The 26087-nt window shown below is 42.1% G+C and overlaps 2 protein-coding genes across 3 annotated transcripts; both read left to right on the forward strand.

The window, feature by feature from the left end:
- Positions 1-43: 43 nt before the first annotated feature.
- LOC108933683 (protein dpy-30 homolog) lies at positions 44-1693 on the forward strand. The gene is made up of 5 exons (XM_018750882.2): positions 44-81; positions 613-653; positions 887-934; positions 1036-1178; positions 1283-1693. The coding sequence occupies exons 1-5, from the start codon at positions 72-74 to the stop codon at positions 1353-1355; spliced, it is 315 nt and encodes a 104-aa protein (XP_018606398.2). The 5' UTR covers positions 44-71; the 3' UTR covers positions 1356-1693.
- Positions 1694-4264: 2571 nt separating this feature from the next.
- LOC108933528 (protein MEMO1) lies at positions 4265-15900 on the forward strand. Of its 2 annotated transcripts, none has more exons than XM_018750662.2 (9): positions 4265-4659; positions 8837-8918; positions 9174-9242; positions 9876-9988; positions 11063-11174; positions 12063-12205; positions 13327-13403; positions 14493-14597; positions 14984-15900. In XM_018750662.2, the coding sequence occupies exons 1-9, from the start codon at positions 4599-4601 to the stop codon at positions 15113-15115; spliced, it is 894 nt and encodes a 297-aa protein (XP_018606178.1). In that variant the 5' UTR covers positions 4265-4598; the 3' UTR covers positions 15116-15900. The 2 variants fall into 2 exon arrangements, with proteins under 2 accessions (XP_018606178.1, XP_018606179.1); XM_018750663.2 differs by lacking the exon at positions 4265-4659 and adding an exon at positions 8283-8727.
- The last annotated feature ends 10187 nt before the right edge of the window (positions 15901-26087 follow it).

Raw genomic sequence — 26087 nt, forward strand, 5'->3', positions numbered from 1 at the left:
AGCTCATCATCCGAAGCTTGCTGTGATTGGCTTGATGGCTTTACGTAAAGGCATAGAAACCGTCAACAAATATGGCGGACGGTAAGTGAATTCCTGTGAAATATCCTTGTAAGTTATCAAAGTTTTAATACTGAAATGTTGATTAATATTTCAGTAAAGCTGGCCAGCAACATGTAGCTAATCAGTATAGTGCAAAGAACTGAATGAAGTGACCAGAAGGTCCATTCGGGTGCTCCAGTCTTTGTCTGAGTCTGGAGAAAACCTCGGCTCGGGCAGGGAATCATTCAGTTTCTGTCTTTTCTGTCACTCAGCCACAATCAATTGATTCATTCTGTTAGCACGAATCAGTTTGTGGCTCTTAACGGTTATCGCAGCTTGTGTGTGCTCGACGGTTAAAATATTAGCGATATATTGGAAGACTAAAATCACTGTGTTTATCACGACTTTGGGACCTGCAGGCTCTGACTTGTTGTTGTAGCTAACTAGCCTCAGCCTGGTGCTCATGATGATGATGATGACCATCATCATCATCATGTCTCTCCTCCTCGGCACTTCCCTAACGTGATAATTTTCAGTTCATCTGCAATCTTAATTTTACATTTATTTCCTTAGATCACGCTGACGCTGACCAAAGCATGGAGGGGAGCACACCAGTAAGTGAAGATAAGTTATTTGTACGAAATTGTATGTTTAGCGCTGTTAGTTGCACTTTTTAATTTTTTTTCATTCGAATTGGTATATAATGTAATATGTAAATTTAATGTAAATTTGCTAGTGTTTTCTTTTTCAGCTGTATATCAGAATGACACCAATTCAGACATTCATTTGCTTGTTGAGAAAGTGTGTTCAAAAATCTTTAAACACCTTTGGAAATTCTATCTCCAAGGTTGCAGAGAACCCACATGCAGAATATGGTCTGACAGAAAATGTACAGGTACTGAAAGTTTACTTTTTTTTTTAATTTTTTTTTTTTTTTTTTAAAGGAAATCACCCTTTTGAACTGGTAATTTTAATGTGTATTTTTTTTCTCTGTAGAGAATAGCAGAGAATGAGAAATCCAATGCAGAGAAGGTTTTAAAACAGAAGGTGGACCTGCAGTCACTTCCCACCCGAGCATATTTGGATCAGACTGTTGTGCCAATTCTTCTCCAGGGGCTCTCTGTACTGGCTAAGGAAAGGTGTGTTCTAGATTTATTTGCATATTTTAAGAAAAAAAAATTGAAATGCAAATGCTTTAATGATAAGCGCTTGTGTTTTATCTTAAAGTAACATTTCTTTTTAGACCACCGAACCCCATTGAATTCTTAGCAGCTTATCTCCTCAAGAACAAGTCACAGTTTGAAGATCGAAATTGACTTCATGGAAGGAAACTGTGGAACATATGATTTACTGTGTGATTTCTTTTTTTTAAGATTTAATTATTTCCTGTTAATTTGATACCTGTCACTGTTTTAAAATGCCCCAATAAAGTAGTTAATATAGGAAAATAAGTTCCCATGAACGGTTGCAAGGAGAATTAAAGAATTTTGAGAGTGGTATAGTTTCTTCTGACCACCGTACATTTAGGATAATAGTGGTCACTTCAGTGTTGGAATGTTTAAGTACCTTGTAACCACTAGAATATGATGTGAGTGATACAAAATAAATTGAGGTGTAAAATTCATTGTTCATAAATATAAATTTGCAAATGAAAGATTTCTCACTGTGTTATTTTTAAATGTTGCAATTTTCTGTTTATTCAGTGATTCCACACTAACCACAAAACATGAAGAGATTAAAATATTAATTTTAAATGATGCTCCAGTGATGCTATCATAGGGGGGTGCGGTGGCGCAGTGGGTTGGACCACAGTCCTGCTCTCCGGTGGGTCTGGGGTTCGAGTCCCGCTTGGGGTGCCTTGCGACGGACTGGCGTCCCGTCATTTGGAAAAAGTATATGGAAAATATCAAATTTGATACTAAATATTGCCTGTAAAGCAAATATTTTGGTGATAAGCTATGACTGAAGATGTCTTATAAAAATTTTAGAAATACTGAAACCTTGGTTTAAAAGACATTTGCCAAACTATGTGAAATTGTTTTAAACAGCTATTTTTTTTGGTTTTGGTTTGGTTTGGTTTTGGTTTTTGCTTTCATACTGTCAGTTAGCAACTAAAAAATCAGTTTCTTGTTGAAAAAATGTATATGAAATATCCATAAGTACATGAAATCAACGTTAAAAAAACTGCTATAAGGCTACGATTCCTTTTAAAAGAAGTTGTGAGTGATTCTTTCAGTATTGTATTCCTGATTATTTTTAGGCAATTAGGGGACACTCAGAAACATTGTTGTAATAAAAGCTGCTCTTAATGCAAAAGTAAATAATATTGGAAGATACAGTGGCACTTCATTTTTACTACATGGTGACCAAAATGTAGTGTTGCTGCATGTGATGTAACATCACCATTCAGAGGTCTGTAGCAACCAACTGAGATACCTAGGTGCTGTATAGTCCACCGCTAAAGTAAACCAAATATGGCTCACTTCTGTAGAACTCTAGATCACAATGAGAAGCAGACATAACAGAAATGTAAATTATAGCAATACATTTATGTGAGTTGTAGTTCATCTTCAAAAGTTACCCATTAAGAAATTTACATTTATTCATTTGCCTGACACCTTTGCCCAAGGCAACTTGCATAATGTTAGGTTTTCAAACTGGCCTAGATACAGTACTGTAAGAGTGAACACGAACACGAGTACAGTTCCTTGCAGGGGCTTCTCAGATGACTCCCGACATCAGGGAAGGTTCCTAGAAAATATGTGTTATTAGACAGCACAGCAACATAACAACACCTTCCGTGTGCTAATTATACAGAAGGGACATTCAGATGTCGACAAGGACAACATATTAATAATAAAAAGTCCTAGTTTCAAATGTATTATTAAGATTTAATTTAGGCATATTTGAACACATCATGTTCCTCCTAATTTTAATTATGTTCAGATCCCAGATAGTAATTTTAAAAGGAAGTGCAAATAACAATGTCACATGTTTGCCTACTCACAAAGGATTTATACATCGATTAATGAGGCTCCCAGTTTCCAGCAGACCGTAGACCTTCAAGGCTACATCGGCTACCTCCTGCGATCCCAGGCCATAACATGTTGTGGTTCTTTGTTGCTTCCACTTGTATACATTTTACAGAAGGTATCAAGTATATACCCAAAGTGCAAATGTTTATGAATTAGAATAATGGATAAACATTAATGCCGCTACTCATATGATGTTTACTGATTCATATAGTGGATTGTGACAAATTTGATGATGATGATTTAACCGCTCAGACGAGGACGAATTTCGGTCACTTTATGAATCATCATTCTCCTCGCTTTACGATCTTTGACCGCTTATTTCAATTCTTTCACGGCCGTGTTTGTGTCGGCCTTGATTATGTCCAGCCAGCGTGTTCTTTGACGTCTTCTTCTCATCCCACTGACGATGCCAAGCATTAATGTTGTTTCCAAGGAATTAGCTCACATGATATGACCGAAGCATGAGAGCCGCTGCATGGTGATTTTGCCCTCCAGCGATATCTTTGTTTTGACTCGCTCTAGGATCGTCTTGTTTGTGACCTTGATGTCCATGGCATGCGCAGCATTCGCCTCCAACACCGTAATTCAAAAGCGTCGAGCTTCCTTCTGTCCACCTTCTTGAGGTGACAAATTTACTCTACTTTAAAAATGCATGACTGCAGACAAAGTCTCTTGAGCTGTTGATGTAATGCAGTCAATCTATTTTACTCTGAGATGTTCCTCACTTGGAGAAAGACTTCTACTACATGAATAAATGTGAATATTATAAATATACAAATATATTTCCTACATGAAAAAGACCTTTCAGGCACGTAAGGCAACACCGGTCTCTTGTGCTCGGTACTGGCCTTTGGTTAAAATACGAAAAACGTGCTTTTGCAAAGCTGTCACACTAACACACCAATAACGCGTGAACAACTTTCCGATCAGTGACAGACGGGCGTCGTCACGCTTGGCTATACGTTTCGGTCACGCCCATATCGACTTCTTAGCCAACCAGAAACGATCCAGATCACCGCAGCTGTCCAATGGCAGAAGCGTAACTCACGTCATTGCACGGACTGAAACCACGCTCTCTACCTGCTAGAACAATGCAGCCAATAGAACTACTTCCCCAGACACTCCGACCAATGAAAACGGTTCGACTTCGCCGTGGCACGGTAGCCGAGCAATGCCAAACTACGCCGGTGAACAGGCTCGACCACAGAGCACATACTTGGGGCAAATGCAAGCGGATCCAGCTTTTGTTCTTTGCACTCTGCTAGTTTTATAGCCTGGACTTGAACGATTTATTTCATTTGTTCATTCTAGTTTCTTATTGTAGATGCATAAGTTGTGAAAGCGCTTTCTTTTTTACTCGCTGTCACAATTCCATTTTTTTTTTTTTCTTTTTACATTCTCTCGGTCCTGAATTACGAAGCCCTCTAGTAGTAGTTGTCCGTAGTTAAAGCTCGGATTCTGCGCGCTGTTGCTGATTTAATGATCCAGTGTTAACTGACCAAGATAGGCGGCTCGGGCGCTAAGATGTCGAACCGAGTGGTGTGCAGGGAAGCGAGTCACGCCGGCAGCTGGTACACCGCCTCAGGTAAAGGAAGAAGAGGAATGAGAAGACGGGGGACGGTTGTTGCGGTGGGTGGGGGGTTTCTGGGCTCTTCCAGTTCCCTCTGTGTGCGGCCCGGGGTGGCTGGCAGTGCCGACGACGCCGTCCTCGAGAACTCCTCAGCGACCCATGAATTTGCTCGCAGAGACACACACAGGCCGAAGGTTCACTTCGAAACAGAGTCCAAATCCTCAACGAAGTCGCTCTCTGGTTTTTTCCGGGGGAGATTATGCATGTTTGGAGCTGTGGCGTGCTAACAGTGCGACTTTTCTCTCTTGTTTTCTCCGTGTCCCGCTCACACTCACAAGAGAGACACACACACAGGCACCACCAGGCCGCTTCCTTTCTCGCCTCTCCTTTGTGCCGTTAGCTCGCGTTATTAGCCGCATGCTAACTACTTAATGTTAGCAAAACTGCATTGTAACGGTTATAACGTGGAAAAGTTTGCGCTCTGGGTTTGGCGAGGAGGGTGTCGCGCCCGGTTGTGGTAAACGACGCTGTGTCGCCGAGTATTTTTGAGAAAATCGCTGAACGACGCGCTAGACTAGTAGTAGTAGCTAACCGAGAGGAAAGTAGTGGTTACTAAGCCTTAAGGAACTGACGTAAAATTGTACATGACATATATCAGATATTTAAAATATGGTAAAATATCGACTAATAAACCCGGCAGATGCACATTCGGCAGATGTCACTGTCATTTTTATGTGTTTTTACGTTTTTAGGAGTCACGATGATGGATTGGATTGTTGTGCTTGTGTTGCTGGACCCTCGTTTCGAGCAGCTGATTCAGCACTTTTTTTGTATCGTCAGTCGTCGCCGGATAATAGAAAATGATTTAAGAACAAATTAAACTGCTCGCCTTTATTTAGAAGTGGCAGCAGGGTGTCGCATTTATAGTTCAATTTTCAAAAGACTGGCTGCAGCATTGTATCCTGAGAGAGAACAGCAGTGCATTTAGCGAAGCGTTTTCCATTGATTAAAATCTCTAGTGTTCTAGTCGACTCGAGTGTGTCATGACAACGCTAGTAGCATAAATCATTGAACAATACAGCAAAAAAAATAATTCTACACCTAGCAGTATATAATTATATAGTGGGACGGGGGGGGGGGGATCGGGCTCACCAGGCATTGTCTTTTTATCTCTGGGAACTTTTTTGATAAAGTACTGTACATAAAGTTATGGCTGGACTTTTAATTCTATGGACACTTCTCTAAAATGAAACTAGTATACTTCTACAGTTCAATGTACTGAAGCCTCAATTTACACGGTCCGCTGGAGAAGTATGTTTGTTAAAATCCAAAGTCATTTGAAGTATGACGTCACTAAATCCGAAGTCACTTTAACTGTGACGTCACCGCAAATGAACGTCTAATGACGTAGAAGCCTTCCCTTTATTAACGGGTTAGGCTCTATAAAAATCAGGTAAAGCTGTAATGGACAAAATATTCTTTAGAGCTTATCTTCAGTATCTGCTCATTCTCTGTGGGGTTATGGTAATCCTCAACCTATCCTGGAAAGATGGCATAGGCAGGATACACCCTGTACTGTTTATTTTATTTATGTCAAAATTAAAGCCTACAAAAATTACTGGGAAAGAAATGTAATTTCTGGTTTATTGTTGCTTATTGACTTGTCAGAGAGCAGCAGTTTTTTTTTTTTTTTTTTTTTTTTTTTTTTTTTTGGCAGTCTAGTCATTTTGTTGTGTTATTTACATTATCAAAACCATAATAGGACACTTATTCAGTGGGTAGATTTTGTGAAAGCCACCGATGTAGCTATGAGAACTGAAAATATGCAAGATTTGATAATGTTCATATCTTTAGAAATTTGTACCTAAAATATTCGTAACGTATTGATGCAGTGTATAGTTATTCTTCAGCTTTTCAAAGGTATTTAGGTGGAAGGTATTTCTCTTGATGGCCAGATTGCTTACACATGCAGCTGAGTTGTAACTGTAAAAGTTTATCTGTTAAAACTGTTTTCTTTGTGTGACTTTTTGAAACTTTGACTTCAGGTTCAAATCCCACCTCCAGGTGTAGTACTTTTGAGCAAAATACTCACTCTAAATTGGTCCAGTAGAATCACCCAGGTGTATAAATGGGTAAATAATTAAGTAGCTTGATGTTGTAAGTCACTTTGGCGAAAAGTGTGAGTGGACTGAATTAATATAATTGACATTCTGATTTTAATTTTTTATGGTATATCAATTTTGACACTTAACTGCAACTAATCATTCCTTTAAAATACCAGTCTTTTGTTCAGTGTTTGATGTCACTGTTCTCCCTTTGCTGAAACAATGAAAACCAGAGGGGTTTTATAATTTTGATAGCTTTTGGAAGCTGCACTGAAATATTTAAGGCAAGGTTATTACAGCCAAAGGAAATTCTGAAAAGAAATGCAACCAGTAATTTTGATAATCACATTCTTTCTATAAGTCAGCGATGTACTTTTTCTTTTCTAGTGGTTTTCATGTGGTGCTTATACAGTATACCCTGATACATGCTTTGCTTGGGTGTGGATTGTATGGCATTTAAGGTGCCTCTCCAGTGTCTTGGACTGGATGGGTAACTTAATGTTGGTAGCAATTGTAATTTAATATGAACAAGATTGATATTGTTCCCACATAGATAAGCAACTTGAATTTCTATTGTGCAGTGAATATGACTCCTCACCCCCGCGTTAGCTATATATTCATTTGGGAGCAGATGGTATAAGTGGTAAGGATACGGACTTGTCTTATGAAGGGGCCTGCAGTCATATGTATGGGGGAAAAGGTGCCTAATTGGAATTGTTTCAGTAGCATCTTTCTTTTTAAATGAATATACTATAACATCCATCCATCCATCTTCTGACCCGCTTGTCCTATACTATAACATGTTTCTTATTAATATCAACTGTGAATCATAATGATGTCACTGAGGTTCATGTGCATAAGGGAGAGGAGCACACATTCAGCCAGTTTTGTGTCCACCATTTTGCTATGTTGGTGAGGTGCAGAAGACCTGCCGCTGTGACTCAACACACCACTTTAAAAGAAGTTGATTTTAGACAGTGGGGTCAATGGCTTCTACATCTGCAAATGCTTTCTTTGGTAAAGGGGTAGCTTTTAGGTGATTGAATTTGCTTTAGAGTTACGGAGATGAATGTGTTTTCTGATCCTGGAGGTCTTTTGAGCCTGAATAACTTATAGCTGAATACTGCAGTGAGAGATGGCTATCTCATCTGCAGCTTCTGCTGTTTTTTTTTTTTTTTTTTTTTTTTTTTTAAAAACTTTGGATGAAGTCTTGTCATTGTAGTTTAATGGGAGCTGAAGAAGCTGTATGTACTGCAGATGCTGCCTGTGAAATGTTTGCAGGATCCTTTGATACCTCATAGCACACTCCATCCAGCTCCTAGTGCAGGCTGTGGTGATATCACACTTGGGCTGCTGCAGCCCCCTCCTATCTGGTCATCAGAACTCTCCAGTTGTTGCAGAATGCTGCAGGACAAGTTGTGTTTAACTAGCTGAAGTGTTCCCATGTGTCTCACCACCTTGTTTGTCTCCACTAGCTTCTTTTAGCTGCCTATGTCAAGTTTAACACTCTTCATCTGCACCGATTTCTCACTTCATCAGAGAAGTAGTGCTATGTTTCTTAGCTGCTTACTGCTTGGTGGTCCCTCTTACAAGGGATCCAAAATAGAAGCTCTGTAGGATCTTGGGTTTTTTTTGTGGCATCAGGTTTCTCAGCATTGCTGAATCCCTTTCAACATTCAAGAAGTGTTTGAAAAGGCATCATCTTCTGTGATGTCATTACAGCTCCATAAATTTGCTTTGAATTGTCTGTCACCATCAGCTTTTTATTTCCTATCAGTTCCATAGGCAGTTACTCATGTAAAGCGAACCAACAAAAACAGTATTTGGCAAAGTGTGCTTCGACATTTGCATGTCTACCTCAAGCTCTTCACCGGTTATGAAATGCAGTTTTGATGACAAACATCTATTAAATACACAGTTGCAAATGGTATGGTCTGTAATCATTTTGTGCCCTTTTTCCTACCAAGAAGCACGTTAGGTATGAAGGAAATGATAATGCAATCAGCCTTTGCCCTGAAATGCTTATTCATACAATTCATAATCATATTTGTCTGTTTAATGGTTTTCTGCTTTTACTCTCTCCTCAGGATCCCAACTGAATGCACAGTTAGAAGGCTGGCTTTCTCAAGTGCCGTCCACGGTTAGACCTGCCCGAGCCATCATCGCGCCGTAAGACAAATCGTTCTTCATTAGAGTTCATATCTTTGATTCTAACAGTGATCACTCAGGGTTGAACAGAACATTGTGCTGCTTTGAAATAAACGCAAGCGGCTACCGTGCGCAGCCTATAAATTCATCCCAGCCATACTAATTGCTGGAGGTCGCATCTGAAATGAAACTAATTCTGATCAGGTAGTGTTTCGAGTGCAGGTAAAACATTTAGTGCCTTATTGTGAATGCTAAGGAGCAGGTGTTGTTTTTCAGCCATGCAGGGTACACCTACTGTGGGTCATGTGCGGCCTATGCCTACAAACAGGTGGACCCTTCTGTCACGTGAGTTCTGTCAGCGTTCACTTTATTAATTCCCATGAAGTCCTCTTGATGTTGTGTATTTTACAGTTTCATAAAAGTAGGCAATTTTTTCTGAACTGGACCATCAACCTAGAGTAGCGAATGTTTACAGGTAGCTAAAATAAATATTGCATTCCGATATCTTGTTTGTGTGAATTTGGCATTATACTTTTTTTAAGAAGTTAAATATTACGTAAATTAACATTTGAATAAAACATTGTTGCCACAGTGAAATTCTTCAGGAGAACTTGAATATGTTCTTGTTGTTTAATTCTGACAGTTGTATATTTAGCAAGTTCAATTGTTTACTGTTTTGGCAGATCAGGTCTTCAGTTCAGATCTATTTTTGTACTGAATCTTTTGTCTCTGGCTTTTTTCCTTTTAAAGGATCTACACACAATTAAAAAGCAAGCTAAACTCTTGAATGGTGTGGGAGCCTAATGATAAAAGTGTGGGACAAGGCCTTGCAAGTTGTAAACTTTACCTGCAGCTAACTTGATGTATGCACTTATAGAGGAACAAGCTCTAGGTTCAAGAGCAGCACACAGAGGGACTTCTGTAGGCTGAAAGTGTTACTTTGCATGAGTGGGTACAACATATATCCCTGTCCTGCAGCCGGAGGGTGTTCATCCTGGGTCCATCGCACCATGTACCCCTGTCACGTTGTGCCCTCTCGCCAGCCGAGATTTACCGGACTCCAATTTACGACCTGAAAATTGACCAGAAAGGTAAGACCCGTAGCCCACAGGCATAGCACTGAGTAAAGCTCTACCGAGTTTCAGAAACACTGATTTTGTATTCCTACAATGTGAAAATGGCAGAAAGGTGTCTTTTCTCTCTGAAAATCGGGTAACTATTTCCTCAAAACATAGGTTTTTAATAATTTGGCAGTTGAATAAATAATAAGGCCCTTAATTTAATTTTGCTTAAACAATTTCTTAGCAGCAGTTTTCTTACACAACTGTTTGATCTCTTCAGCCAGAGGCAAAATGGTGACAAAGTAAGCTAAGCGTTCCCTTGTGAAGGAAAGGCAGAATGCAGGAACCAGGAACATGTTTAAGGATTAGCGTTATGGACAAATGGGAAAACATCTCCAGCGACTAAACTCTGACTGTCATCCTTTCAGAAGACATCAAGGAACTCTCTGGGGCCAAATGTTGTAACTAGTTGTAGTCGTTATAGTTAGTGGAACAGAATCCACAGCTAGTGCTGAACTCATTCCTGTGAAATGAGTGGATGAGGCAAACCCAGATCAATGGGTCTGGTTACTAAAGTATATTTTCAACTGATGTTTTCACTAGCTTTTCACATCATTACTATGTATGTGAGGCAAAACAGCCTTAACATGCTATATGAGTATTTGCATTAAATTATTTCTATACTTAAGAGAAAAAATGTGCAGTTTTTTTTTACTAATCTATACATCTGACACTTTGGGATGAGAACCTTCCTCAAGGGCACAGCAGTGCTGTTCCTTGGAGCTTGAACCAGCACCTTTCACGTTACTAGTGTATGTTGTAAACCAGTGTGTTACCTTCTGCCCTTGTGAAATTAATACTCCTAACTCTACATTCCTCTGACAAGTTTCATAACGTGTATAATGCTGGTGGTCTTGATAAATTTAGAAGCTCAGCAGAAGGTAACCCCATAGATTAATTTCCCTAGTTTGGAAAAGGACTCCCTGCCTTATCTGTACCTGCAGTGTTACGTGTCCTCTTTGGAAGAGTGGGTCAGGTTCACTGAATTGAACCTGCTTACATACCTGTTCTTGTTTTGTTCAATATAACCCTCCTTCCTTGCAGTTTATGCTGACCTCTGGAAAACCGGCATGTTTGAACGGATGAGTATCCAAACGGATGAAGACGAGCACAGTATCGAGATGCACCTACCTTACACTGCGAAAGCCATGGAAAGGTGAGGGTGGAGTCTGTGTGGCTTCTCAATGGATCTGTAAAGTACTCACTTTTTACACTAGTTTGTATGGAGTGTGGTTGTGGAGCTACCATCACTGAGTTTGGAAGCTTCAGCTTGAGAGTTGCAGAGTATTGTACTGGACCAAAACCAGGAGCACAATGGGACCACTTCAGAGCCCCTTTTTGGTTGATGCAGTAAAGAAGAAAGGCTGAACAGTGTATTAGGAGTTCTAAGAGAACATTGTTGACTTTGCTACCTTTTTCAAATGGGCGTGCAATACTGGCAATGGACAAATAACATTCCCCCTCCTGCATCTACTGCATCCAGTATGGTCTGGGTTAGCAGAAGGATTTTGAGTTCTGCCATGAAGTTTATTAATAAAGCATATTAGCACACAGTCCCTACATTTCTTAATTAAAGCAAAAAACAATCCTGGAAACCTTAAATTTGCTTGACTTTATTCAGGTGCTGTTCTGTAACTTTGTCAGACACAAAACAATTCAAGGTGTTTTGGTTGTTCCAAAAAGTGGAGAGGCAATTTTGCAGAATATCTGAACTTGGGCTATATTTCAGGTTGTGTCCAGAGTTCAGTGTTTTGTATTTCAACTTGATCAAAGTTACTGTACAAAATGATTTGTAGACCTTTATGCTTATAACTCAGTGTACTATTTGAAAGTGGAGACCATAGCCTACAAGTATTATTTAGAGAGCAAGGCTTTAATCATGAGCCTTTGCAGTTCATTTCATTACCATTTAAAATCTGTTTGCCTAGTGTGTGCAGAGGCTGCTTTTTGTCATGACTGATGATGAAGAGTCAAGCTGACAGGCCTTCCCAAACCCTGACTGATCACTTTCATTTCCTTTTTCTTTTACTCGGTGTAACGGCAGCCATAAAGACGAGTTTTCCATTGTACCTGTGCTTGTGGGAGCACTGAGCGAGTCCAAAGAGCAGGAGTACGGGAAGCTCTTTAGTAAATATCTGGCTGATCCAGCAAACTTGTTTGTCATTTCATCCGATTTCTGTCATTGGGGTGAGTATGATGACCACCTTCACCACAGCACATTATAAAACTGTAACTCTCTCTTTAGAATACGAATAGAAACATTTTTCTAGCACTTTGTACAGGACAAAGTATTGGCTATAGTGTAAAATGGTGACTGGAGTAAGTGAAATTTCTGGAAGTACTGTTTGTACTCTGAGGCAACCCGGTGCTACAGTGCCGAGGTAATGAAGGAATGAGTACCTAGTGAACAAATGTTCCTTACCCCCGTGCTCATTTGCCTCACATCGCCAGGGCTTTGCCTTCGTGCATGGGTTCAAATCTGGCTCTTGTCTGTGTAGAGTTTGCTTGTTGTCCCCGCGCTCATTTGGGTTTCCTCCCGCATTTCACAGAAATGTGTTTCAGGTGAACTGGTGTCCGTAAACCTTTGTGTATGAATGACTGTATGTGTGATTTCCCTACAATGAGTTCGTACCCTGTCCACGATGTACTTTGCTTCATGCCTTGTCCCCCTGCACCTCTGCAACCTTGCTTTAGGACAGGTGGTTTAGTATGAAGTGAATCAATCAACTATTTGTATTGGTAATGCATCGTTCTTAATCTGTAATGTGCCTTCATAACGCAGTCCAAATGACATTCAGTTTAAGTGGCACATGGTTAAAATTTGCTATTTCTGTATTGGTTCTGCAGTATGTGTGTGTATATAAGATTGTCTCTCTCTCTCACACACACACACACACACACACACACACACACACACACACACACACACAGGCCGAAACCGCTTGTCCCAAGCGGGGTTGCGGCAAACTGGAGCCTAACCCGGCAACACAGGGCGCAAGGCTGGAGGGGGAGGGGACACACCCAGGTTGGGACACCAGTCTGTTGCAAGGCACTCCAAGCAGGACTCGAACCCCAGACCCACCAGAGAGCAGGACCCAGCCAAACCCGCTGTGCCACCACACCCCCCTATAAGATTTTCAGTAAAATTTATATTGTTGTAAGTGAAGTATAGGGAATAAAACCAGAATTTGAGGTTTGCAGTGGTGCAATTATGCAAATTGCTGTCATCTTCCTAGTTAGCTTTCACATAGGAGTTGTCTTCATGTTTATTCATTTTGTCCTTGATCTTTTTCCCTTCCTTTTTAAAGGACAGCGGTTCCGTTACACATACTACGATGAGTCCCAAGGGGAGATTTACAGATCTATCGAGCACCTTGATAAAATGGTTAGTTGTCCTTGTTTTTATAGCCATGTTGTACTAGTAGCGATTATGGGCTGGGCAGTGGGAATTGTTCCTGTTAGGGTCTCTCTTTTTTTTCTTGTCCCTCTCCTGTGGGCTTTTTTGAAAATCAAATGTGCTCTGAAGTGGGATCACAATGAGGATTACTTGAGCATTATAGTGGATTCCTCGATTGTTGAAATAATTTTTGGAAGAGCAATCCTATTATTTCGTCAACAATTGCGCGTTGCTATTGTCTGACTGAAAAACTCATGTATCTGTTGTGCTTTAGAAGTCCAGACTGGCTAGATGTCAGCTGCCCCCTGCAGATAAGGGAGAGGCCTAAATCAACCACCCAGCTGTACCCATTCAGAGTGTAGTCATCAGTGCAGTGGTGTAGTCTCATCTCTTCAACAGTCTGGTGATTTAACAAGTAATTAGTCCTTTCTAATAATTACCACAACAATGGATTATTTTCTCTAAATGTATTATGATTTAAAGTAGCTTTCCACTTTCCCTTGCCTCACAAAAAACTGGCGAATGCGAGCTGGTCATTATGTGGACCAGACCTCCAAATCTCTCTCTGAAAGAGTTCTTGCCAAGACGAGGTATTGTAAGAACTGTACCTCTCGGTGAGTTGGAGGCCAGAATTTAATTAGCAACATAGTCTGTAGTCTGGCACATAGGTACCAGCGTGTAAGGGAAATTCTCTGCACGGAAGTTCCTTTCTCCTGAATATTTGATGCTTTCTGTGAACTTGTAAGTCAGACACCAGACATGACGGAAACTATGAGGTATGTGTGGAAGTGTGGCATGTAGTCATTTCTGTGTATATATTCATATATCTATTTGTGCATCTCTCATGTCTGCTTCACAGTGCAGTGACACTGAATTCAAGCTTCATGCTGCTGATTTATGTAACATTGAAAGTCTTCTGTGTTGGACAGATGTACAGAACAGTGTCAGTTACATTGAACTGACTACGTTCAATGTTAACTCTGTATACTTAACAGAACTTGGTAATTCATACCATATAACACAGCACGACAGTGTTTCTGACTGACTTAATTTAATCTTTCTGTTTTTCCTAACAAGGGTATGGGCATTATAGAGCAACTAGACCCTATATCCTTTAGCAACTATTTAAAGAAGTACCACAATACTATATGTGGACGTCACCCTATTGGAGTGCTGCTAAATGTAAGTACTACCTCCTTTGGAATGACAGTATTTCCACTGACTTGCTCTTAAGATCAATATGAATAATTCTTATTTATTGAGGGGAAAAAACAGCAAAAACCGATTTAATGTTACCAAATGGTGATAGATTCCTTATTAAATGCTCAATACATGAAATTTATAAAAGCCCTGATGTCCAGTAGCTTGTTTTTTTTGTATAAAAGGGTTTTTAGAAATCTAAAATCTGAGAAATTCTAGAATTCTTTTTCAATAGAAGAAGAGAAGAACTTTGTTTAATTTTTCGGAAGAAACTATTGTCACAATTTGTTGTTTAATATTTCCATAGTTGATTAATTGTGATTATGTTGTCATAAACATGGTTACATGTCCTTTGTGTTCTGTTGCAGGCTGTGGCTGAGTTGAAAAAGACTGGCGTGGACATGAACTTCTCTTTCCTGAACTACGCCCAGTCAAGCCAGTGCAGGAACTGGCAGGACAGCTCTGTGAGCTACGCAGCAGGAGCCCTGACTGTCCATTGAGACCCCTGTCCCTCCACAGAGCCCCACCACACCACATCCCTCCACCTCAGGAAGAAGTAGCAACTCTGGCTCCCTCTTCCCTTTCCATAACCTGGGCTGCTCCCATACCCATCCTGTCTGGAATATCTTAGACTGGAGGATCAGGGCATCTTAAAATGGAAATGACATTAGAGATTGTTGCATTTTACCCAAAATACCAGTTTCTTTCTTTTTTTTTTTTTTTTTTTGGACAACTTTCCAAATTAGAATTGATTGAAAGCTTAGATTGAAGTGTGTTTATGTTTTGGGGAGGTTGATCTCTACATAGCCATGCCACCGGCTATGGCTGTTCAGTTCTCAGTCCTGGGACAGATGAGTCTGGGATGATTCTGTTGCAGCCATTCACTGATCCACCTGATTTCAACTTGACTGTTTATAGATACAGTCCATTTTACCGCTTCTGTAACTCTCAGTAGTTTTAGAGCTGGACTTGGCTGAACTTGGCCCTCCAGGTGTGTGAATCGAATAGCCCTGCCAGTGGCTAATTTTTATTGTTTTTGTGATTCTGGTAGCAGCATTGTTGAGGGAGAGGGGTTTGGGCAGTACGGCTTGGGGAGGTGCATTTTTGAGGCTTGTGAAAATTTTTAGCCTCTGCACTGCCAGCGTTCTCCTGAGCAACAAAAAAAATAATGAATAAAAAAAAGTAAATTAGTTTCCTTTAAATATGCACTTCTATTCCTAGACCTGTGCAGTTGTGTTGGGGGGAAGTCTTTTTTTTTTTTTTTTTTTTTTTTTTTTTTTTTTTTATTATATAAAAAAAAAAATGAAGTGTATGTTAACAGGATGATAGGGCTGCTTGAGTCAAGCAGATGATACCAGGTAAGGAAAGAGATGAGGACAAAATATAATCACAACTCAGTAGAGCCATTAAAATGCAATCGAGGTAGCTATCGCCAACAATGTACAACAGAGGCCCGCTGTTGCAATCGCTTATAAAGGGCTACAAGCAACCAAGTCCGACATTCTGCTGTACGATTTATACCAAAAAGAAATAGTCCTGCATTTAGATCTTAATTTTTTTCTTAAGCATGGTTGCTGTTTGTGTTCTTTGCCACTTATTCCTTCCCTACCCCCTATCAATTCGTTTTATCTTTTTTTAAGTTTGTTTTTGACCCTATAGCAGTTGGTAGCATATTTTAGCACACACATTATTTTTTTCTGTTCTTTTACATTACAAGTGAACCTAGTTTTTATGACTTGACCATTCAGTCAGTTTTACGTTGCGTAATATGCCGATGAGTATCTTCGGTGATGAGGATATTTTTTATTACTAAGCACACCTTTAAGATGGCAGTTTAGAACAATGTTGTGCTTTATTGTGCTTCATACATTGTACCTGAGGTACATAAATTCACCTTAAAGCAAACACTCAAAGGTGTGAGGTGCCAGTACATTGTTACCCATTTGGATCCAGTAAATGTATCTTTTTATTTTTTTTTTTTTGAAATTGTAAATCACATTTGTGTCAAAGAAACTCAGTAATTGAAAACTAACTGTACAGCTGTGCCTTGAGTTATTTACACATTGATTGGATTTTTTTTAATCCCACTTTATGCCAGCATAAAAAATGTTTGTCAGTGCTATCCTTTCCCCTCTGTATTCTGCTCTTGATTCAAAGCCCTCCACCAGAGAATGTCATTTTATTCAAAGTACCTGAAAATATATTTGTCAAGGGTTCTTGTGTTGTCTGTTCAGAACTCCTGCCTGTTAAAACTCTAAGCTGTTCTATGGAGGAGAGTTACAAATCTGATTAGTTCTGGCATTTTCCGTCATGGTCCTCGTAGTTTGTTCTGTACGTCACAAGCCCGTAATTTAACTAACCAGTTGTCTCCCTTGCCTTGGTTCAAGAGGCGAGTGTTTGAGTTAATGCACGTGTTGACTCTCAGAATGAATATCCACACGTGACTTGACTACAAGGACCTTGACAACCTCTGGACTGTGTATTTACATGTCAGCCTTACCAGATAAAATGATGCAGAATATTTTTTCTCTTGCACAAGGCCTGTCGAAGACCCCGTCATCGTGATTTGCTGTCTTTTTTTTTTTTTTTTTTTTTTTTTTGCTCATTTCAAGTGCAGAAAACCATTGGGAGTCAGCAGTAAAAAGTAAGATCAAACGGAAGGGCTCCAATTTGGAGCTGGTTATAATCTCAGGTTACATTGATTAAGCACCGAGTAGGCTCTCATGTGAGTACCTAGAGATCAATACAAATGTTTTAAAAAGAGTAAAATACTGAAACAAGTTTTTTTTTTGCCCGTGTCTTAATGTGTTCTACGTTATTCTTTGAATCAGCTTACAATGTGAGGTTTTTATAAGGCATCATTCACCCAATTTTACAGCTGAGTAATTTTCACTACCACTTCAGACTAAGTGCCTTGATTAAGGGTACAACAGCAGGAGGTGAGATTCAAACCTGGGACTTTTGATTGCACGGTCATGGTTCCAAGTCATCTATTGCACAGAACATTATCTCAAAATGTCTGAAATTTGTTTGGGAAATGGATTATGACTGCATGTCTGTTCACAAGAATACAGTATTTCATTTGTTTAATGAATATGCACAGTTGCTTACTCTTGAAGGGTGAACGGTCGTGGCGGTACTGTCACGGAATGTTATAAGCAGTAATAGTATCAAATGAATTGCAATAAAAAACATTGATCCCTTAAGTACTTGAAAGTCGCTTTCCAAAAAAGTTATGTCATTAATAGGTACGTGTTTTGACTTGGTGCTTTTTGATTTGTAACACCCTTGGTAAATCTACTTTTTTATAGTCTCGTAAAACTTGCTTTTGATGCTTATTCCAGAGTATTTTGAACACTCAGTAGCTTTGCAAGCACATTTCCTTCCCTAAGCTAGCAAGGTTCTGTATGCTTTTATTCAGAAACCCAGACATTACATCCAAGCATGTGACCTTAACCTGCGGTGCTCTTGGACAGAGGACTGCTCTGCTGCCTCACAGCTGCTGTGCTGTGATTTTAAATCTGGCTCAGTCTTTGTGTTACTTGCACATTTCTTCTCCATCCACATGAATCCTCTCCAGCTGCCCTGGTTACCTCCTGCAGTCAAAATAAGTGTTTCGGGTGAACTGGTGACTCAAAATTGCCCTTAATGTGTGTTTGCGGATGACCGACTGTGTGTGATTGCCCTGCGAAAGGTTTCCATCTCACCCTGGGGGTACCGTGTCTGTCCCAGCACCCTTTGTGGAGAAGCTCCAGACTGTCACAGCCCTGCCTTATAATGAGCGCTCATTGATAGTGTCTAAGTGACTTCTTCTTTTTTGAACTTATAACCACCTTATAACCCACCATGTCTTTATTCTTTATTGTAAAACACTTTGAGAAGCTTATTCTACAGGTACTATTTACAATGAAGATTTTTTTTATTACTGTTGGAAGTAAAAACTGAACATGTGCTCCACTTCTAGTGGAATAAGGAATTAAGGGTATGGTTGATCTGAACTCCTGGTGTGTGTAAGATTTAGAACAATGATGGGAGAGCGCGGCCAAGGTTACAGACAGACGTTTTTCAACGGGAGCTTTCGTCAGTGTACTTTTGTGCTGCAGAAGAAAGAAAGTATATACACTCGTAAGATCATTAAATGGGAAATGATGTCATGCTCAATGGAGCATCGCTATGAAAGTGGCCCAGGGATGGACAAAACGTAATGTAAGACCAAAATACATCAAATCTGTAACAGATTAGATCAAGAAACTGATCACTACAAATTAAAACAAGATTGAGAAAAATGCACTTACTGAAGAAATGTCATTGTAATGTTTTTTTGTAATTCTTAATCTTGTCCGAATAATTATAATGAAAGATGATGGTTTTACACTTTGAAAGTTATATGAGATTTGTGAGAAATACTTGTGAGCTGGCACATGGCTACAGGACAACTGAGATTGTCAGAAGCCACACCTCGAGCGGTGCTCAATATCGGTAATGCTCAGATGCTGAACGGAAATTCCTGCTCTTGTAAGGCATTTATCGCAAGGCCTAATTGATAGCTTGTTACGCAAATATTCGTTTACAGACATACTGTTGACATTGACTTGCAATGGAAAGAATTCTTCCAACACTATTTTATTATGTCCTAAACATATTTGGTCAAAATATGCAGGATTCATTCATTTATTTATTTATTTATTTTTTGCACACAAAGGTTGTGACAATATCAGAAAGTTTGAGCCAATCAGAGAACATCACATGTATTCCTCCGACTCACAAAGTGATGTTGTGCACGCTGAGTGCTGAACATGTCATGGAATGAAAAGAATGATGAAATAATATGTAGAAGAAAGACACTTGCTGCTTCTGCCCAACATAAGTGAACATCCATATGGGTAAAAAACAAAGTAGGCCTCGTAATATTATCTGATCGATCAATCAATCAATCCATCCAACCATCCATCATATATTGACATTGCAACATACCTTAACATACATTTTGTTACAGTTGTAATACATTAGCAGGACAGCTAGTAGTTAGAGCTACTGTCTCTGGCTCCAAAGGTTGCAGGTTCAATCCACACCTTCAGCTGTAGTACCCTTGAACAAGGTACTTACCCTAGATTGCTCCAGTAAAATTACCCCCCTACATAAATGGGTTGGTAATTGTAACCTCAACAGTGCATGTTTCTTCGGAGAAAAGTGTCAGGTAAATGTAAAATGTACTTTATATGATATAGGCACTACAGGTGCTGATCTTGTCGCTGTGCCCTTAAGACAAAGAGCTCCATCTGAATCACACCAAAATAACTGGTAAAATTATTACCATACACATCTTTCTGTGTCCCTGATCTCCAAAACCAACACCCATTTATGCTAAACTCTCACCGATTCCATTAAAATGGGCACAATAACTTCAGCTGGTAATATTGGTCATCATAACACATCACACAGCAGTTTCCTTTATTAATTACTCAATAAAACAGCGCCGCTGTCTACATGTGCTTGTTCAGCCCTTTCATAGCTTTCTTACACCTAACGCTCACAAACAAAACATACAACCATATAATAGTCAGCGTTTATGTATTAATTCCAACATTAAAGCAGGAAACATAACGCTACAGATGATAAATCAATGAAAACACACACCATCTGAAACCACTTGTCCTATGCAGGGTCGCGGGGAGCCGGAGCCTAACCCGGCAGCACAGGGCGTAAGGCTGGAGGGGACACACCCAGGATGGGATGCCACTCCATTGCAGGGCACCCTAAGCAAGACTTGAACCCCAGACCCATTAGAGAGCAGGACCCGGTCAAACCCACTACGCCACCACGCCCCCCTCAATGAAAACACACACACACACACACACACACACACACACACACACACACACACACACACACACACACACACACACACACATATTTTCAGAACCGCTTGTCCCTTACGGGGTCACAGGGAACCGGAGCCTACCTGGCAACACAGGGTGTAAGGCCAGAGGGGGAAGGGACACACCCAGGACGGGACGCCAGTCTGCCACAAGGCACCCCAAGCAGGATTCGAACCCCAGACCCACCGGAGAGGAGGACTGTGGCCCAACCCACTGCGCCACCGCACCCCCTTCAATGAAAACAGTGCAGATGAATTTATGCTCCCTGAACAAACTGTTCTGGTGCCTCATGGTGCCTGGGCTGTTGGATTGGGCATGGTTTCGATCTTCACCCGGTCTGCGTAGAGTTTGTATGTTTCCTCCCAAAGATGTGTTTTAGGTTAACTGGTGACTGATTGCCTCTAGGGTGTAGTGTGTGTGTGTGTGTGTGTGTGTGTGTGTGTGTGTGTGTGTGTGTGTGTGTGTGTTCCACTGCTCTGCTCTACACATGAATGAATGATTGTAGGGAGTAGAGCAGTAGTTAGTCATCATCATCATTGGCATCCATCAGTCTAGAAAGACCATGGAATTGCGCCTTGGTTTTGTCCACTTCACGGTGGTTTGCATCGCCGGCCATGACTGTGAAGGCCCAAACGAGAATGACAATCCTTGCCGCAGTTGCAACAGATGTGCTGGGTGCTGTTCATATGTTCCACTTGAAGCCTGACCTTCCTGCGTCTTCGCCTCTCCTCAGCCTGTAGTCGCAGCTTTTGTTCACCACGTCCCAGACCTTAATGAAGTTCCCGCCTCCAGCTGCAACGATCAGTTGCCAGCTCCTCCCAGCCGTTCACATTAATGTCAAGCTCTCTCAAATCCTTTTTGCACACATCCTTGAAGCGCAAATGAGGCCGTCCGGTTGGTCGTACACCAGAGGCCAGTTCCCCATACAGGATGTCTTTCGGGATCCTTCCATCATCCATCCGACGAACGTGCCCTAGCCACCGTAGCCTGCGTTGCCTGAGGATGGTCTGCATGCTTGGCAATCCAGCCTGATTAAGGACGTCACTGTTAGTAACTTTGTCCTTCCACGAGATCTGGAGGATGCGTCTGAGACAACGCAGGTGGAATGTGTTCAATCTTTTCTCCTGGTGGGCATACAAAGTCCATGTTTCACTTCCGTAGAGCAGAACTCCAAGAACGCAAGCGCAGTAAACTTTGATCTTAGTACGCCTGGAGAGCATGCCATTCATCCACACTCTCCTGCTGAGACTGGACAGAGTCATGGCGGCTTTTCCTATTCTTTTATTGAGCTCAGGCTCCAGTGACATGGTATCTGTGATGGTCGACCCGAGGTAATTGAATGCGTGAACGACCTCAAGAGTGTAGTTGCCGATGGAGATTGATGGAGGTTGAGGGGTACTTTGTCCCATAACATTGGTTTTCTCCAAGCTTATTTTGAGACCAAAGGCCTCAACTGTGCGAGAGAAGCAATCCATTTGCCGCTGAAGCTCTTCCTGTGTGTGTGACACCAGAGCAGCGTCATCAGCAAACAGCATATCACGGATGAAAACCTTTCGTACCTTCAACCGGGCCTTAAGCCTTGCGAGGTTAAACAGGTTCCCATCACTTCGGGTATGTAGGTAGAGCCCCTCTGTGGAATTTCCGAAGGCTTGCTTCAGCAGCACTGCAAAGAAGATCCCAAAAAGAGTTGGAGCGAGCACGCATCCCTGCTTGACACCACTTTTGATGCTAAAAGCGTCAGACGTTGATCCATTAAAACGGACTGTGCCCTGCATATCAGCATGGAAGGATTGAATCAGCTTAAGTAGCTTAGGCGGACAGCCGATTTTACTGAGAACCCGGAAAAGCCCACTTCTGCTGACGGTATCAAACGCCTTGGTCAGATCAATGAAAGCGACGTACAAGGGTTTCCTTTGCTCTCTACACTTTTCCTGCAGCTGCCTCAAGGAGAAGATCATATCAACGGTTGATCGTCCGGCACGGAAGCCGCATTGTGATTCCGGGTAGATCCGCTCTGCAATTTTTTGAAGCCTTCTGAGGACAACTTGAGCAAAGAGTTTCCCAGTAACACTGAGGAGTGAGATGCCACGGTAGTTGTTACAATCACTTCGGTCTCCCTTGTTCTTGTAGAGAGTTACAATCGTGGCATTTCGCATATCCTGTGGAACCACACCTTCTTCCCAGCACTGACACAGTAACTCATGGAGAGGTTGCAGAAGAGTATCTCTAGCACACTTGATGACTTCTGGTGGTATGCCATCCTGTCCTGGAGCTTTACCAGCAACTAGGTGGTTGATGGCATTCTTGAGTTCCTCCACCGTGGGCAGGTCATCCAGCTCACTCATGAGTGGCAACTGTTCAATGGCTTCAAGAGCGGTGTCTGACACTGTGCTCTCGAGGTCATACAGTTCGGAGAAATATTCCAGCCAGCGCTCCATCTGTTTGGTTTTGTCGGTTATAATATCACCTGACTTGGACTTCAGAGGAGCTGTCTTATTCTGCCTGGGACCAATAGCTTGCTTGATGCCATCATACATCTCCCGGAGATGACCGAAGCTGGCATGGATCTGAATCTTGTTACACAAGTTGAGCCAGTAGTCGTTCGCACACCGCCTAGCTGTTTGCTGAACTTCTGCTCTGGCTGCTCTCAGCGCTCGCTTGGTATTCTCGCAGGGTGAACGTTTGTGTTCCAGAAAGGCGGCACGTTTCTTCTCAACGGCTGGAATCATCACGTCAAAGTACTCCTCAAACCAATCGTTCACTTTCCTAGACTTCCTCCCGAAAACTGCCAAGGCCGTGTCACGAATAGTGTCCCTTAGGTGATCCCACTTCGAGGTAACGCTTTCTGTAACGCATGTGGTGGGTAGCGTTTTCTCAAGGCAGTCACGGAATATCTTTGCCGTCTCTACATGCAGTGCCTTGTTTCCATCGATGCGGGGCTTCCCATAGGGTTTCGAATGATGTAACTGCTTGGGCATCAGCTTAACTTTTGAACACACAAGCGAGTGATCCGTATCGCAGTCAGCGCTCTGGAAGCTGCGTGTAAAGAAGACATTGTTCAAGTTTGCACGCCTAGTGATCACCAAGTCCAGTTGGTGCCAGTGCTTCGAGCGTGGATGTCTCCAGGAAACCCTGTGCTGTGGTTTTGTGTTGAAGAAGGTGTTAGTAATGCACAGGTTGTGATATGTGCAGAGTTCCAGCAGGCGCTGTCCATTTTCATTCATTTTTCCCACACCGAAATAACCTAAGCATGAGGGCCAAGAATCCTGATTAGCTCCTACTCTTGCATTAAAATCACCCAGAAGGTATACTTGCTCATTTGCAGGTATGCGTTCCAGGACGGCATGGAGATCGTCGTAAAACCGGTCTTTTGTTTCGGGCGAAGCACCGAGGGTTGGTGCATAGGTGCTAACTAGGTGAGCACAGCCGGCACAGGTTTGTAGCTTGATGCAAAGTATTCGTTCTGATCCACCCGGACATAGTTCCACCAGTTGCAAGAGACCGTTTCTGATAGCGAAACCCACCCCGTGTTCTCTTGGTTCACCGTCTGATTTTCCTTGCCAGAGAAATGTGTAGTCAGCCTCCATAAGGGATCCTGACGCAGCTAGCCTTGTCTCCTGTAGTGCGGCAACGTCAACACGAACCCTCTTCAGTTCATTGTTGATTACGGCAGTCTTCCGTGCGTCACTCACATTTTGTAGATTATCAGTCAGGCCAGTTAGCATAGACCGTACATTCCAGCAGGCAAGCCTAAAGACCTCCCTGTTTTTCTTGGTTATCTTTTTGCCTGGTGCTTTAATTACAGTCCACTTGTCTGGTTGAAAGCCTTAAGCCCCACGCACCCAGTGAGGCAGGTGAACTGTGGCGGGACAGCACCTTATTGGCCGGGGGCTGCCCAGCTTGAGACGGGCGGTAGCTGTCCAGTGAGACGCTATGATCTCTCCCACCGTCGGAGACAATCCCTGGCGTTCATTCTCTACGCCAATCGAGTAAGAACTTATAACCGGTATCTATTGTCTCCCGTGTTGTTTCGTTGGAGTGACTTCTCCAAGGCGCAAACCTGGGCAATGATTTCGGGGGTCCTGAGATGCCCAACGATCAGAACCCCCCCCTCGGCCGAGTTGGCATGTTCCAAAGGAGAGCAATGCAATACATTTGATGCCAGTCTGACTGCAGGAGCTGCCGGTAGGGTGTCAAGGACATCCATCCGCCTTCGGGGCTCCACTCCGGATTTTCTGTCTGGGTTTACTCCCATAGCATTACTGAGACCGCCTTCTTGACCGTTGGACCATTGGACCTTTCGTGGGTTTCATCCGCTCAGTCCGCCGAAATCCATCTTCACATGCTTGGGTGAAGATCCCCTAACTCACCGAGGGTTTGAGGCCCATCGGCTACCCTCAACTGGTTTAGCCGGCCTGTCGAAGCCGTTGCCTGGGGTGTGGCCGCTGTCGCATGCAAACAGCTTACGGGGAGCCACAGGTGAGAGTCGAGCAACAGGTGGGGACCAAAGGTAGACGAACCGCCCTGAAGAGGGTGCGACATGTTCGTCCACCTGAGGTGCTACCCCTCCCTGATACCCCATACACTCACTGTATTTTGCTTTACAGAAAAGCATCTGCTGAATGAATAAATATAAATGTCCTGCTCAGCTGTTAGGAGGTGTGTAAAACAAGAGTAACTCGTCAAGTGAAGTTAGGGTGTTAAGCGGAACTCCTCATAAAGTCAAATTGTGCCAACCCAAATGAACGTGTCTCGGAATATTGACGCTCACATTTGCACTTTATTTTATTTAGCTGTCGCTTTTCTCCAAAGCAGTTTACCATGTTAATCTACGTAAAACTGTTGACCCACTTATACAGCTGGGTGCTATTTTTTTTTACTGGAGCAATTCAGGGTAAGTCCCTTAAGGGTACTATAGGGTACTACAGCTGGAGGTGAGGTTCGAAATATGACTGTTGAAATAATATTAACCTGAATAACCAGCTCTCAAAGAAGCAGTGAGCTGTGATTTACCACCATAGGGGCTTCTGAGGACAGACTGAGGACAGTCCTCAATTCCCGCTGCCCCGTGAGACCCTAGACACTGACTGACTGAGGGACACTGACTGAGGGACACTGAGTGCCAGTTTAGCAGTTTCACAGAAAGCGAAACGCAAGAAAGTTTTTGTCTTTGGCACCATCCCTATCCCGCTGCTGTCTCATTCCTGTCTCACCCCTGTCCCACCCCGTCCCACCCCTGTCCCAGTCGTATCCCACCCCATCCCAACCCTGTCCCACTCTTGTCCCACTCCTATCCCACCCCTGTCTCACCCCTGTCCCACCCTTGTCCCACTCCTATCCCACTCCTATCCCACCGCTGTCTCACCCCTGTCCCACTCCTATCCCATTGCTGTCTTGCCCCTGTCCAACAGCACACTGAGGCCACATTCAGGCCATTCCGTGCTTAAGGATGTGTCGAAAAATGTGCTCAACCTCACAAGCATTTTTCCGCAGTTTCACCAGTCTACAGTTATTACGACACCAGTTTTTGTTGTGCCATGGGGTACCCTTTGCAGAAGCTTCCTTTTTTCAACCAAAAAGAAGCTGCCATGAA

The sequence above is a fragment of the Scleropages formosus genome, chromosome 16, assembly GCF_900964775.1.
Source record: "Scleropages formosus chromosome 16, fSclFor1.1, whole genome shotgun sequence".
NCBI lineage: Eukaryota > Metazoa > Chordata > Actinopteri > Osteoglossiformes > Osteoglossidae > Scleropages > Scleropages formosus.

Excerpts from the sequence above, each read along its gene's own strand:
- LOC108933528 (XM_018750662.2), top strand. The coding sequence starts at position 4,599 with ATGTCGAACCGAGTGGTGTGCAGGGAAGCGAGTCACGCCGGCAGCTGG. Across the intron at positions 8,919-9,173 it reads GCCCGAGCCATCATCGCGCC|CCATGCAGGGTACACCTACT; the intron begins GTAAGACAAATC and ends GTTGTTTTTCAG. Across the intron at positions 13,404-14,492 it reads TCGAGCACCTTGATAAAATG|GGTATGGGCATTATAGAGCA; the intron begins GTTAGTTGTCCT and ends TTTCCTAACAAG.
- LOC108933683 (XM_018750882.2), top strand. Across the intron at positions 935-1,035 it reads GTCTGACAGAAAATGTACAG|AGAATAGCAGAGAATGAGAA; the intron begins GTACTGAAAGTT and ends TTTTCTCTGTAG. Across the intron at positions 1,179-1,282 it reads TCTGTACTGGCTAAGGAAAG|ACCACCGAACCCCATTGAAT; the intron begins GTGTGTTCTAGA and ends ATTTCTTTTTAG.